This window comes from Chiroxiphia lanceolata, chromosome Z (genome assembly GCF_009829145.1).
Source record: "Chiroxiphia lanceolata isolate bChiLan1 chromosome Z, bChiLan1.pri, whole genome shotgun sequence".
In the NCBI taxonomy this organism is placed as follows: domain Eukaryota; kingdom Metazoa; phylum Chordata; class Aves; order Passeriformes; family Pipridae; genus Chiroxiphia; species Chiroxiphia lanceolata.
Genome location: NC_045671.1, coordinates 29,787,223 through 29,802,081, shown reverse-complemented (window position 1 = coordinate 29,802,081; position 14,859 = coordinate 29,787,223). Strand labels below are relative to the sequence as shown.

At 40.6% G+C, this 14,859-nt stretch overlaps 1 protein-coding gene across 1 annotated transcript in view; it reads right to left on the bottom strand.

Annotated features, from left to right (window-relative positions):
- Window positions 1-11,607: 11,607 nt before the first annotated feature.
- The window catches only part of PLCXD3 (phosphatidylinositol specific phospholipase C X domain containing 3), a 74,864-nt gene continuing 71,612 nt past the window's right edge, over window positions 11,608-14,859 (bottom strand). Inside the window, exon 3 of the mRNA XM_032676070.1 lies at window positions 11,608-12,873. Coding sequence (XP_032531961.1) covers window positions 12,717-12,873 — 157 coding nt within the window. The 3' untranslated portion in view covers window positions 11,608-12,716. The remainder of the gene's footprint in view (window positions 12,874-14,859) is intronic.

The window sequence follows — 14,859 nt, the reverse complement described above, 5'->3', positions numbered from 1 at the left end:
CAATTAAAAAAAAATAGCAGTAGGTTCACTGAATAATTTTGTAATGTATATACAAGTTCTCAGTATCAATAACTTGATCTTTTCAATTAGGCTTCTTTTTTACTTTAAAAGTTGCATTTATTTAATCAAATAATAAAATGAAATCTTGATTGCAGAAAGAGAACTTCAGAGGAAAAGCTCCTCAGAGCTCTACTGTGTCAAACTTTATGATTACAGACAAATTAACACACTTTACACATATTTGTTAACTGCAGCCTTTGCACAACTGAAGTTTTCAATGTACAGAAAGAACAGCCCTGAAAGCTGAAAAGCAGCTTCATCATAAATTGTTGATTTACATTTCTTTTTGTCAAGTCCTCTTATCAAACCCTAATTTAGAACTAAGGCCTAATTAAAAAAAAAAAAAAAAAGCAGAAGGAAAATGACAGATATTTGACGACAGCAGCAGCAGCAGCCGTGTTTATTCCCTTCACCAGCAAACAGCCCAGGAAGGGTGGGGTTGCATTTGCTTTCAACTGCTCCTATTTCTGGTTTTAAATCACCAATTTGTCCTAATCAGGCTAAACTGCAGCCAAATTTCATAAAAACAGAACCGTTTAGTTGAACCATAAGAAATGTGAGATCCTGCTTGATGTACTTTCCTCTGGACAGAGTAGGAATTAAGGGCATCAGCTCTTAATTAATTATTACCAATAAGACCCAAAAGCCTAAATTTCTTTTGTCTTAAGTACTCTGTAATGGCTGGCTGGGTGGTTCATGCTTCTCTTCTGCAATAAACGCAATAAGCCTTAGTCCTTGCTGAAACAGCAAGTGTACTTCAGTACTTACTGGTAACATGTGGTATAATAGCCCCCATTAATTTTTACTAGCCTTGACATACACAAGCTTGGCCTTGATGCTTTTCAAAGAGGGGACAGCTAATGGCCCTACCCCTTATCTCCCTTTCAAGTTTGAGTTTGCAAGCTAAAATCTCAATGTTCAGATTATGTGGTCAGTTTCTTACAGTGGTGCTGTCAGATTTTGCAAGAAGCTTTTCGAAAGCTTCCTCATTGCTTCCCAGCTACACACAGACTAATTACGCAGATGTACAAAAAGGTTCAGCCAAGTTTAGCTTGCACATTTAACTGTTGTAGTAAGGAGAATACAGATTACCTGATTTTCTTGCAGACTATGTTGTCTGCACAAACAGATGTACAGAGTAATAATCCTCATATTACAAAAAAGCTCCTGATCTGACCATATTAGAGCTTTAGCAACGCAGTAATTCAAGTAGACGACAAACTCATCTCTGAAAGGTTTCATTAATTGCAGCGCTGCTATTTTGTGCAAGTCTATGAATCGTGAGTATGATTACCTGTTTATATAACTCTGTAGTTAATCATCCCAAAGCATTCAATGTGGAAGCTTGCTTTTCATCTGGAAAAGACTATTGTGTTCCTTATTTCATTGAACATGGAGAATGAAGACACAAAAATAGTTTCTCAGATTGGACTGTGGAGAAAAGGCATGCAGGTCAGTTTGATACCAGGCCCTGTGGCAAGCTGTGACTACAGCTAATAAAGTGCTTGTGGCTCTCCACTCTGCCCTAAATGACATGCTGAGATCTTTAAACCACAAAACTACTGTTACACGAATGTGGAGTACGTGAATCTCCAGACGGTCTTATGAAAATCAGTACATCAAATAGATGAATGAAGACACAGCAAGATCTTCTCCAAGAAAATATTTTCAGTACCTAATAGTCCTGTCTAGCCAAGGGTATTGAGAAGGATTAAATATGGAAATAAATGAACCTGAATTATTCTGTGACCCTATGATAACAAATTAGCAGAGTGCTCAAGGGGAAGGTATCCAAGCAGAGTTTACCTGCACATCCATATAACTTGAACTAGCTTTTTTCTTACGCATCACTAGACAATTGCTATCAGATTTTGATTTGTGTGAAAGATTATCCTTTATTTACCATCAACAGTAATAATTTTTTCTTTCTGTTATGAAACAACTGCTTCTAAGCACTCTCCCAGCACCAAACTATTCACAGTTTAGTAATTCCCTGAGATGAGTACACTGTCTGTGTAGCTAGCAACCTTTAATAAATTTAGTTTTCATGAACTTGCCTAATCTTCCTCTAGGCTGATGGAACCATTCAACGCCCACCCCAGCACCCCAGGGCAAGGAGTGTTGTAACTACACAGCAGGTGAAATCCCCTCCTTATGTTTGCTCTGAACATGCCTCTGCAAAGATTCAGCTGATGCCTCCTTCCACTGCTTGTGGACCACCACTTGTAGCCATGATACTCATGTTTTCATAGCCATCTATCACACCTCCTCATATCAGCCTCTTATCCAGTCCAAAGAGTCTTGGCCTTGTCTTTACCGAGGTCAAAGTTTGCCACAGCTTTGTTCATCCTTGTTGACCTTACTGAGTCTTTTTCACGTCTGCCACATGTTCCCTAATACTGCCTAACCAAACTGCATTCAGTATTGAAATGAGGATGCTGCCCAAATTAACTCATAATGATGTGCTCTGGTTTGTTCCCATGTCTTTCCTCATGATCCGTTTTTCACCACCAAAACAAATGAATTTTATTGCTCCACTATTTACAATTTGTTTCAGTGCTGACGGTAACAGTCAATAGAAATTCAAAAGGTAGACAAATGACAAATACACATTTCTCAATACCTGGAAAACAGACTACAGACATTCACTGTCTGTGTTCTCTGTTAATTGCATATTTAATTTCAGTTAAAATATAAAACCAGACACTTATTCTTGAAGCAATCCCAATGGGATTATTAAAATGTATTGGCCACTTTGGGAGCTTCCAGCAAGTCTATATCAGCTACAAGGCTTAATGCATGTAAAAGTACACTCAGTATGTCTTATTTATGAAAACTTTTCACGCTTTCTATTTTTCAATGCTGTAATTGGAGGAAAAGAAGAGGTAAATTTTATGGGGTTGCAGGTACATGACACAGTGAAAAAAGAGTTTGCTCAGATTTTGGGCCAAGTGTTTAATGAACACGGGCAAATCTCGCCATTACTGCAAGGAAACAATGCGCTGATTTGTTATCAAGAAACCAACCCTCTAAAACCTTCTGCAAGATCTTCGATGTCTCTGGTCAGAAGACTGCCAGGGTCATGAGTATAGCAAGATGAAAGCGCTAAGCCCTGACTGGTGTCTGTGCTCTTGGCTGCAGCAGGTCAGATCTGCATCAGGCAGGCAGGGCTTGGATGCTCAGAAATAAGCAACTCACTCAGGTATTACTCCTGGATTGGAATGCAAGCTGACAGATGGTTTCCGTGTTCCTGAGTTACTAGAAAAGCAAAGCCAGAAGACTTAGATCATTAACTAATAATGGGCTTTTGTACTCCAAGGTAAAATCTATTCTGGCTGTTTCATCCATGTGGTACCTGACACATCTAACCTACATCCTAGCTCATGCCCTCCAATTCTTCCTTGAAAACTATACAGCTTTCAGAAATGTGATGGCTACCCAGGGAATGGAAGTGGTTTGCTCAGTGATTTTGCTAATGAGGATGATGCTTCCTCACCCATGCAAACTACAGAGGAATCAGAAAGAGAAGGTGTCTGCATAGATGGAAAGGCTTAATGAGGACAGTGTGCATCATGTAAATCAAGCAGGAGTCTTTTAAATCTCTCTTCCTTTTAGTCAGAACACTGTGAGGGAGCAATGGCTCTCCAGAAGCCCTGAAAACTCCTACCTGCCTGCAGATCATTGTTTTCTAGTCTTCAAGTTTTTCTATATCTGTGGCTTCAGCTGGTTCAGATATTCTTATTTGGAGGTACAGGTGCTCAAGTATGTCTTTGAGACCATACTTTCAGGCTGGCCTGAATCTGTGTGACTGCAGTAGAGGCGAAAGATTGTCATATCTTCAAGTGTATCCTCCCCTCCCCTAACATACTCTCTCTCCCTTCCCAATATCTCTCATGTTCAATGTGTTTTGTCTAAGATAGAAACACCAGGGGGTTATTGCAGGAGGAACTGACTGGATGATTGCACAGTTAATTTATTCCAGAGATGGGGAAGTTGTTTGCATTGACATTGGTGCACATTGGCCTGTAAAAGGCTATGAAATGCTGATGGAGACTGAACAACTGGGTCTTCCAAGATTGCAGGAAGCTTATGTGTGCATATCTTCCTGCTGACCTCCCCCTACCCCTTCCTGCCCCTTCCAGCCTGAACACTCAGTTTTGGATGCATGAGTAAAAGCACTAAGAGCCATCCTGTTAAATTCAGCTCCGTGTTTGGGTACCTTGCAGCTGATCAGCTCCTGCTGCAATTCATGCCACCCCCGACATGCTCCATTCCACCAGCACTAGAGTTAAATTCTCCCCCTCTCCCAAGAGCTGCAGATTTTATTCCAGCTGCCCTCCTTTCTGGGAGGGCAGACTTACTGACTACATGACAATTTGGTATGACTTCCAACATTTTAAAGGAGAGATGGAAGCTTTGTTGATTGATACTGATCCAAACTAAAGATTACGTTTACTGCTCAGTAACCACTTAGCAACGATGTAAATTCATGCTGTGTACAGAGCAGGTCACACGCTCCCGTTGGTAAGTACCTGTGGGGTAGGAAGAAGTGGGGAGGGATTTCAAGAGATGGCAAATTTAATTCATGGGTTTCTGCAGGGAGTCATTGAGACTCTTGCTCATCTTTCGTGTCATCTTCTTCTACAACCCTGGCAGCCTGTGCCTGGCTCCTTGGCTTCACCTGGGCCAAGTGAGAGGCCACAGAGTGTAGGAAGGCAGTGCACTTGGGCCAGGTTTGTCATGATGCAGTAGGAGAGGTGAGCAAAAGAGATCTGTTCTGGAAAACAACATTTACAGCCTCACTAGGAAGATAAAGCAATACAAACCTTAAACTTTGAGTTGTTGCCATTCAGAAAGGCTTTTAGTTTGTAACATACCACAGTTCACTCTTGCAGGACACTGCAAAGCCACGCCTTGCTGGCCATGCTCCTGGGTGCAGAGCACTCTTGGAGGGTAGTTGCCTGTGTCGCCTTCTGAGGGAAGTCCCTGAACCCGCAAGAGACACCAGGGAGATGATGGGAGGGCCTCACTTGCTGGCATGTCCTGGAGCCAGACTTGGGGCAGCAGGCAGCCTCCACCTGCACCTGCAGGAAAGCAGGTTTTGTTTTGCTTCAGTGGTGGTCAGTGCTCACTGTGCCTACACTGGCTGGAGGCGGCAGTGCTGGGAAGGCCCAGGGGAACAACAGCACGGACTGGCACTTCGAGGTGCAATCCCTGTGTTCTGTCTCCTTCCTTCTCACAAGATACCAGCAATGGCAGGAGTCAGCAGCCTGGGTTCGAGCAGGCTACACAGCTGGGTCCCTTGGTGCTTGAGGCAAATTGAAGCTAGAGAACCCCACTGGGGAAAGAGGTAGCCAAGAGCCTGCTGTGTCCTGGGCAGTGTGAACAGCACATTACAATCTTGTGGTATGGAAGGGTCCCACAGAAACCAAGGAGAAACGACACTTTCACGGCAATGCCCTCATGGGGCAGTCCATGCACGCCCCTAACATAAGAGCACAGCCTGAGTCTAACATACAACTCCACCCCATAACCGAAAATTGTGCTTAAAAAGCCTCCTGCTTATAAAGTCTTAAATGAAGCAATGAAGCCATAAACCACAAATACAGGTACCAGAGCTTTATTAGATGTTTTACTGTGTACAAAGAAACTGGATTTTATATTACTTTTTTTTAACTCTAAATACACATTCTTGTCATAAAAATTCACATTTGCTATAGAGAACTGTAGGCATTTTTTACACAACATTTATTAAAGTACCATTGAACAGATCCTAAAACGAGAAGGTGCAGCTCTGTGAACCTTTGTGGGCACAACACACAGGGAGCTCCATGTCCTCAGTGTTACTCAATCATCTTTCCCACCAAAATGGAGAAAAGTCATTCAAATGCATTAATGCTCATTGGGAATAATAAGGCTTCTGTACAGAGACCCTGAACAGTGTCAGGAGGCAGTGTGGCAATAACATCCTAATAATCGTCACCCAGATGATCCTAAAGCTACTGCTGACTGAGGCAGTCAAAAACTTAACAACTGTCCTGGCAAACCCAGATAATTTTTCTTTTTCTTTTTAAAACTGTGGGTTTAACCATAGATTTTTATTTTCAGTAATAGTTGTTACACATAACCTTAGGATTCTGCTTTAAGGTTCTCAGCTTCACAGCAAAACTAATTGCAGCTACTCAAGGAATCTCTCCCAGTCAAACTGACATTTTTAGGACCCAGGACTGAAGGAAGAAGCTAGTACTTGCCATCTCACTGCAGAAAAAAACCCCGTAAGTGTACCTCCATCTTAGGAGATATGCTTTGGCCAAGCTGAGGCCCATCTAAGAGGATGCACGTGCCCAACTTATAGTGTGGAGATAAATTATCCTGGGACATCAGATGAGGTCCACTGCCATCTTTTAGCCCCACACTTAGCATCTTATAAGAGCATGTGGACTGCTACAGGGTACTAAGGTTGACGAATTTCTAATATTCACAGCTGGCAGGTAGAGGGAAGTTCAGATAAGGAGCACTGAGAAGAGGCAAAGGAGAGAAGTGGAAAGATGCTGCATTTTAACTAGACAAAGATAACAGAAGAGGGTCTAAAATTAGACTTCTGCTTTCCCTCAGTAACTGTTCACATGGTTCTGACTGAAGCTGATTGCACACCAAATGTGCTGCTGTAGGGCAAGCACCCTTTGTCTACTCCGACCAGCCAGGCACAAGATGGACCCTCTGTGTGTTTAGTTAGTACATCTTTCATAATTACCCTTGTCTTCATGCAGAGGCATCTTAGAAAGAAATCATGAAGCGACAGCTAGACCTGGTTGTGGGAATGGTAGAGGAGTCATACCTGTAGGCAATGTAGAGATTCCTAAGTAAGTTCTGCCAGCCACAGGGAAATTATTATAGCTTGGTTTTTTTTAAAGCTGCCATGACTCCTGAAAGCTGAATGCTGTACATGGGCAGGCCAGGCTGATCAGGCTATCACACTTATAATTTTCACATAAGGATTTTTACAGTCCAACCTACACTGGAGCAGTGTTCAAAGCTCTTCCTGCAAATTTAAAGCTATGTTCCAACACAGGACATGAGCAGTATTGCATAGCATCCAGGCACTTCCTTAAAGCCAGGATATCCCCATCCTCCTATCATGACTGTATTCCAGAAGATGAATTTTAGGCCACTCAATTACATGATTACAATTCCCACTGACTTCAGCAGGAGTTGTGTGTGCGCAGAAGTGATTTAATCTGTAACACACTGGAAACCATGTCTTTGCCACCTTGTACAATCAAGGTAGTTGATCAGGCAAACATCCTATTCTTAATGTACAAATATGTAAGTGAGCTCCAAGTTACTTCAAGTTTAACTCCTTAGTGCCAAAAAGTGAGGGAGTCAGCTCTATGGACAACCCTTGGTAACATCTGAAACAGAACTGATAATTATGAGATTTAACAATATTATACTAATGCATTAAGGCAGGTTACATAACTGCCCTTTTCCTTTAGGATTAATTATTATTTCCTTGTACACTGTAGACAATTCATAATTCCATACACACATATACCTACGAAACAGCAGCACAGTAAAAACTAAATAGACCACTGAACTCCAACATACTTGTAATCAACACATTGCACATACTATACAGCATATTTTAAACCTCATCATTGGGTAAACATATACAATTCAGAACAACATTGACTGTATGTAACACAGAAGCTACCACTGAGATATGGCAATACATTATACACTATTAGCTTTTACTTCACTGAAAAAAAGTTTAGAACTTTAAAATGGTGTTACCTGACCTCTTGAAATCACCAAATAGCCTAATCAGTTGCTAATAAGTAGTGCTTCATATATTAAATTCAGGATAGACAGCACTGGAACTGTGTTTTCAGGGCACTCTGCCTTTTTTATTTTGTGGAATGAACCTCCACAATTTTAAATTTCCTTTGCAACACAGCATATACTTACTACACACTGACTATCTGCTCCCTCTCATCTCAGGGTAAAGGCTTAATAGCTACTTTGAAGTTAGCAGAAATGGTCTAGATTTGTATCAGTAATGACTTAGCCTAGCATACAGGATCATACGTTCCCTCTCACGCATGTATGCATATACATTTATATATACATACATGTGTACGTTTAAAAGAATGGTTTGTAGATTTGAAACCTACAAAACCAGTAAAGTATCCAACAGCCAAAAAAAATGCAAATAACCCACTAATTTTAAAACCAGGCTCCTGTGGTCTCATTCTGATTTACCCCTCACCAAACCAGGCAGGAACTAGACTCCAGGAATCACCTCCTGTTTGGTCCAGATTGCTGCAGGTTAGATCAGTACTGAACAAAGATGTCTCAGCATATGTAAACTGAAAAATGGAGCCAGGGGGGTCTACACCAGCTGAGACACTCTGTGTGTGTAGCACAGTCGCTATTTTTCATGTGTGGTTGAAAAGAAAGGATCAAGTAATCACACAAAAATGTCAGAAAACAACAGTACTTGATGTATATATCATGAACATAGCAGGGGGGAAAATGAGCATAGGAAGTAAAAAAATGTTCTGGCAGTCAACGACGTGACAGTTTGAGTAAATAGATGCTTATGCAGATGAATAGTATAGACAGGTCTTTCTCCTTGATGGGCTGATTACAGTCATCTCATTGCCCATGCAAGATTCCTCATAATACATATGAAGAAACCTTCCACATTAATAAGGTCAGAATAACACATCTGACCCAGCCCAGCAAGCACGTTTCTGGTTGAAATCAAAGAGAGCTTTAGCTGCATATGGGTGGCAAAACTGGGCTCTCGAATGGTCCAGTTGTGCTGCATAGTACTTTCTAGCTTGTTCTTTTTTGGCAAGATCCCCAAACAATATCAACAGGGAGTGCATCTCTATCAGGACTTAAGAGTTTTGGGCCCTCACAGATGAAATCTTCAGAAGAGCATGGATAGCATATCCCCAAATGCACTTTTTTCTTTTAGTAATTAAGGCAAGATTGTTTACCTGTTCCTACCATAAAGTGCTGTGCTTCTCCAATAGAAAGATCGACACCTAAACAAAAACATACTTTTCTGACCAGAATTTAACATTTTGCTAGTATTTTTCCCCATTAATGGAAAAACTATATGATTTGTCTATTATTGTTTCTTGTCAGAGGATTTTTTTTGCTTTGCTTTTTCTTTTTCATTTATTTCCAAATGACAATTAGAATAAAACTGACACTAAGCAAATATTTCATAACAATGCTAACAAACTCTAGATAGCTCTATACTTATTCATATATACAGGCACACACACATACACACTTTATTAAAATACAGCAGAGCATTTGCCTTGAGTACACCTCTGCGTAAGCGAAAAGCCTAGTGTAGCTGGTGTGTGATGCCCTGATTTGAGCAGGGGGTACCAGCAGGAACCTGGTGTTGATGCTCTCAGATGCAACAGAATTTCAACCAGAATCCAAAAAAAGAAACATAATTTTTACTCCACCCAAAGATTCAGATCACTTTACTATGTTAGAAGGATAGATTAACTCTTTTGACTATATTTAAGCAGCTGAAGGATCACAGGAAGAGTGTGGAAGCAACTAATTCCAGCTAAACGGAAAATTGAAAAAAGCATTTCACACCACACTGCCAATAAATAAGCAAAGATTTTCACATTTCTGTATAGGACACCCACACAGGTGTGGGTTCAAAAATATTTTCATGTTTCATTTTATGCGTCTGTTACATAAATTTTACTAGGAGAGCTTGTGGAAACCCCAAACAAAGTGTATCAACCACTCCACATCTTGCTTAGTTATGCGTGAAAGCATTCAAGTCCTATCCCTTGTTCCAATGAAAAGATAAACTGGGACTCTTAGGTAAATTTTTGGGGCAGTCTGGATAAAGTTTAAATGCTGTAAAAAACCTAACTGGCTTAGATCACAGATTTCACTGAGGATGACTCTTACAGTCCTAACATACGCAGAAGAAAAGGCTACTGAAGGAGGCATCATGACTTTATAACAGCTATATGGTTTTTTTCAAACAAATTTATAATATTCCTGTCCGGAACCACTAATATCATTATGCAAGTGTGCACGGATGTCTTTGTGTCACATACATACATTTAAAGTGTCATTATACTACACACTTAACATTTTTCTTTACAGTACACACATACGTGCACACACATTTTTCCAAGGCATCCTCTCCGCATAAAATATCAGCAAGTGTCCTTTTTATTCCACTTCCTAAACTAAACCCAACAAAAAGTCTATAATACCCCTGTAGCCCAACTGTTCAATAAAACCATTTTGGATTTTCTAAACTCTGATGGGAGATGGTAGCCATTATCATCTGACAGAAAATAGCAAAGGATTGTATGATGCCATTCTCCTCACTCAACCGAAAGTTCTAGTAATATCAACGTAAACTTGACCCTAGTTCTATCCCATAAATCCCTGCAATATCTCAAAAAGTGTATTCCTCTTAAGATGTAATAGCATCTGTTGTTTTGCACAAATGAAATGTTTTGCTTTCCAAAGTTGTGTACCGATGTATTGATGTGTGCAGGAGATATGACTGATTGCGTTTTATCCAGTTAGGTGTCATACAGTTGCAATGCTCTCAGTTTATAAATCACTAAGTTTTTAATATATTTTTTATATGTGTTTCATTAAAAGTAGGATGATCAGTGATTCCGTTGCTAGAACAGTGCCATTCAGTAGCCTTTCAATCTTGCGTTATGCAGTATTATATCCGACAATTTAAAGACTATAAAGTACTGCTATTTGCTAGAATTGAACTACTACATTCTTTACTGCAGAAGTTTCTCACTGATGAAACTGGCACTGATTTTTGTAATCAGTGAAGTGTTCTGTTCATAGCTGCCTTAAAGAGAGGCTTAGACTGTACCTATCTTTTTTTAAGTGCAGTTTCAGTCCTGCAGAAATGAGGTTTCCCTCTGGGGTCCATATTATGACTAGTGTTATTTAGTATCTTCATTAATGACATAGATGAAGGGATTGAGTGCACCCTCAGCAAGTCTGCAGATGACACCAAGATGAGTGGTGTTGTTGACACACCTAAAGGACAGGACGTCATTCAGAGTGACCTGGACAAGCTCGAGAAGGGGGCCTATGGGAACCTCATGAGGTTCAACAAGACCAAGTGCAAAGTGCTGTACCTGGGTTGGGGCAACACCCGGTATCAACACAGGCTGGGGCATGAGCAGATTGAGAGCAGTCCTGCTGAGAAGGACTTGGGGATGCTGATGGATGAGAGGCTGGATATGAACTGGCCATGTGCACTCACAGCCCAGAAAGCCAAATGTGTCCTGGGCTGCATCCAAAGCAGTGTGGGCAGCAGGTTGAGAGAAGTGATTTTACCCCTCTATTCTGCTCTGCTGAGACCCCACCTGGAGCACTGCATCCAGCTCTGGGGTCCCCAGCACAGGAGGAACATCGACCTGTTGGAGCAAGTCCAGAAGAGGCCACCAAGCTGATCAGAGGGATGGAGAATCTCTCCTATAAGGAAAGGCTGAGAGAGCTGGGTTTGTTTAGCCTGGAGAAGAGAAGGATTAAGCGTGACCTAATGGCGGCCTTCCAGTACCTGAAGGGAGCCTACAAGGAAGATGGAGAGGGACTTTTTACAAAAGCATGTAGGGACAGGATAAGGGGGTTTCAAACTGACAGCAGGTTTAGATTAGATATTAGGAAAAAATTCTTTACTGTGAGGGTGATGAGGCACGGGAACATGCTGAGAGAAGCTCTGGATGCCCCATTTCTGAAGTGTTTAAAGCCATGTTGGAGGGTGCTCTGAGCCCTGGTCTAGTGAAAATTGTCCTGCCCATGGCAGGGGTGTTGGAACTAGATGATCTTTAAGGTCCATTCCAACTCAGGCCATTCTATGATTCTGTGATTACAGAGTTAGGCCAGTATCACATTATCTGCTGGCTTGACCTGAGGCAGAGACATTGGAAAACCCTATTTTAAGAATGAAAAGCAAGCAGGATTTAGTCTGTGCTCTGTGCAAGCTACACAGTACATCATGTTTACTGTCCACTTATTATGGTACATAACACAGTGTTTACTGTCCACTGATTATGGTATGTAACACATCATGTTTACTGTCCACTGATTATGTGTGTGTTAAAGCATGACCTTGGATTCACATCACAAAGGCATTTAAACCTGTAGCTCATTGATAAATACGATCGGTTAAACCACCTAAGAGATGAAATGTAGCAGCTTAAAATTTTCGTGCCAGATATACTGCCCTCAGTCTCCCAGTGTAACGCTCACACCATTGGGAATCCCGCTGTGAGCAGGAAGAGGACAATATACATCCCCTTGCAACAAGTTTCTTGGCACTGTTCATAACCATAGAAGACACATGAATCACATTTGGTACCTCATGGAGAACCTGTAAATGGCCTTCTTTCATCAAACACTGTAAACATGTTTAGTTTTGCTCTTCACATGAAACACAAATGTGATAAATGATCATAAATGATGAAAACATTTTCCTTATGCCCACCCACTAAAGCCCTAAACACCTCAGTGTGTTACAAGAAGATGAGTGTTTTACAATATAAGTCTTTTAGAATACAATCTTTTTTTTTTTTAATGCTAAATAATGCAACAACACATATATCACAGTACTATCAAGTAGTGTCATCTTCACCTTCACCCAGGGCGTAGTTGAGCTTTATGACTGTGCTGATAAAGTCACCAAGTTCTACAAAATCTGCAGTGATAATATTCACACCACTTTCTCCTGCCTTCTGAGTTCGGACCCACTCCATCATCGCAGGAAGTGCCCTAAGGACAAAAGAGGAACGATAATTAGTCATAAATCAACAAGACAAATGCATTGAGGCAGGATTTACCAACAGTGACTCCCACTGATCTTACTTGGTTTCTAAGTTTTCTCTGCTACCATGTGAGAAAGGACTCAGGCTTTTTGAAAACTCTTTTTTTTTTTTTTTGTAATTTTCATTCTCTGTGGAAATAATATGTTGATCTTATTTCAACTTCTCAGTAGAAAAGAATGGAAGGAAGATCATATGGGCTCAGAGTAATTACTGATTTTGCCCAGGGACAAAGGAATGGACCAGATACCTTTTTGTTATCATCTGGCCACATGACTCCATAAGAATTAGTTACGGTGAAAGAAATAACAGAGCACTCAAGCCATTTAAAGCATGTTTGACACATTGAAGGAAATGGTGAAAATAATATTTTGAGAGACACTGGAGCAACCATGACTTCTACAGTGTAAGTACAGCATATACCACAATACCTTTTCTTCCACAGTATTGATATCTCAGCCATGAATTATATTTAATCCTACCAACTCTTTTCTAAGATGTCATATTTTTATTATGTCAGATCCTTAGCACAGGAATACTGGGGCGCAAAAGATGCCTGCCTAACTGGGTTTATGAATGTACAGAAATTTTTCTGATCTGTGAAAATACAAAATAACAATCAAAAAAATATCTATGGGCAAATAAAAGGCTCCTTAGGCCTGCTGAGGAAGTCAAACAGCAAAATCCACTTTTCATAAGAAAGAAGTTAAGAGAATTCAAAAAAAACCAAGGTACAGATTTTTCAGAGAAAGGGCATTTTTCAGAGAAAGGGTAATTGACCACTGAAGCAAAATTCCAATGACTGTGACAAACTCTGCAGCACTTTAAGTCCTTAAATCAAGCCTCGATATTGTTCCAAAATTATACTCTTTGTCAACCTCAAGCTGCTGAGTTAAATAAAAGAACCTAAGGTCTGGGCAGGGCTGCAGTCCGTTTAGATGAACATTGTGTTCTCCCTTTGCTCTAAGGTCTATAAATATGTGATTGCCCCTCAGTCAGCATGTTGTGCAGCCTTTTTCACAGGGGCAAGGTACATGTAAAATTTTGACCTGACAATAATTTAAATCAAGCCGAACATGCTGAACCTAAATCTGCTTTCAAAAGCTTTAGATCTAAAGAAAAGAGAACTATTGGGAGACACAGATTGTACTTGTCAGTGGCTACTAGAATCAGTTAGTTTTTGAAACAAAAAAAAACCCCAAGCAGTTATAATTATACGCCTCTGATTTTACAGGAGAAAGCACAACACTAACATTTTGCTTCATCAAGATGTGCTTGAATCCACCCTAAGATTCACATCTAAGGCCAGCAAAATATTTTATTTCAGTCATTGATTCAGTATGACTGAATGCACACCACCTCATAAAACTGAACTGAAGCATTCTGCTGTTTATGAACCCAGCCAGCACCTTTAGATTTAAGTCTATGTAATCCTGGGGAGCTGCACTCTGTGGAACTGTAACAGGCACAGGTTAGGTGTTAAATACCCAGCAATGCTGGGCTGCTTGAAAAGATCTGCAAGCAACAAGAACCAGGACAGATCTCAGCAGAAAAGCATAGACCACCAAGGCGATAAAAGGTGGCTCAGAGCATCTGTAAACTCCATCTTCACATGTGAAATGTACTGCTGAACTCTGGACAAAGACACAAGGTTCAACTTAAAATATGGCAGTATATTGCCTTTGTATCTAATACCATCCTATTTAAGCCCAAAGAGTTTGGGGTTTAAAAGTGAACTGATTGATTGTAGGCAGGCACAGATTTTTCTTCCTTCCCTCTGTATAAGTTGATGACCTTGATATTTTACACCCCCTTGAGGCATAGTTAACTTCTTTTGGTGTCTTTCATTTGTTCTGGAGCTATTTCTGATGTAATTCTGCCTTCAGACCATAGAGTTTGCTGTCCATACACTTACCCATACTGATTAAAATACCGT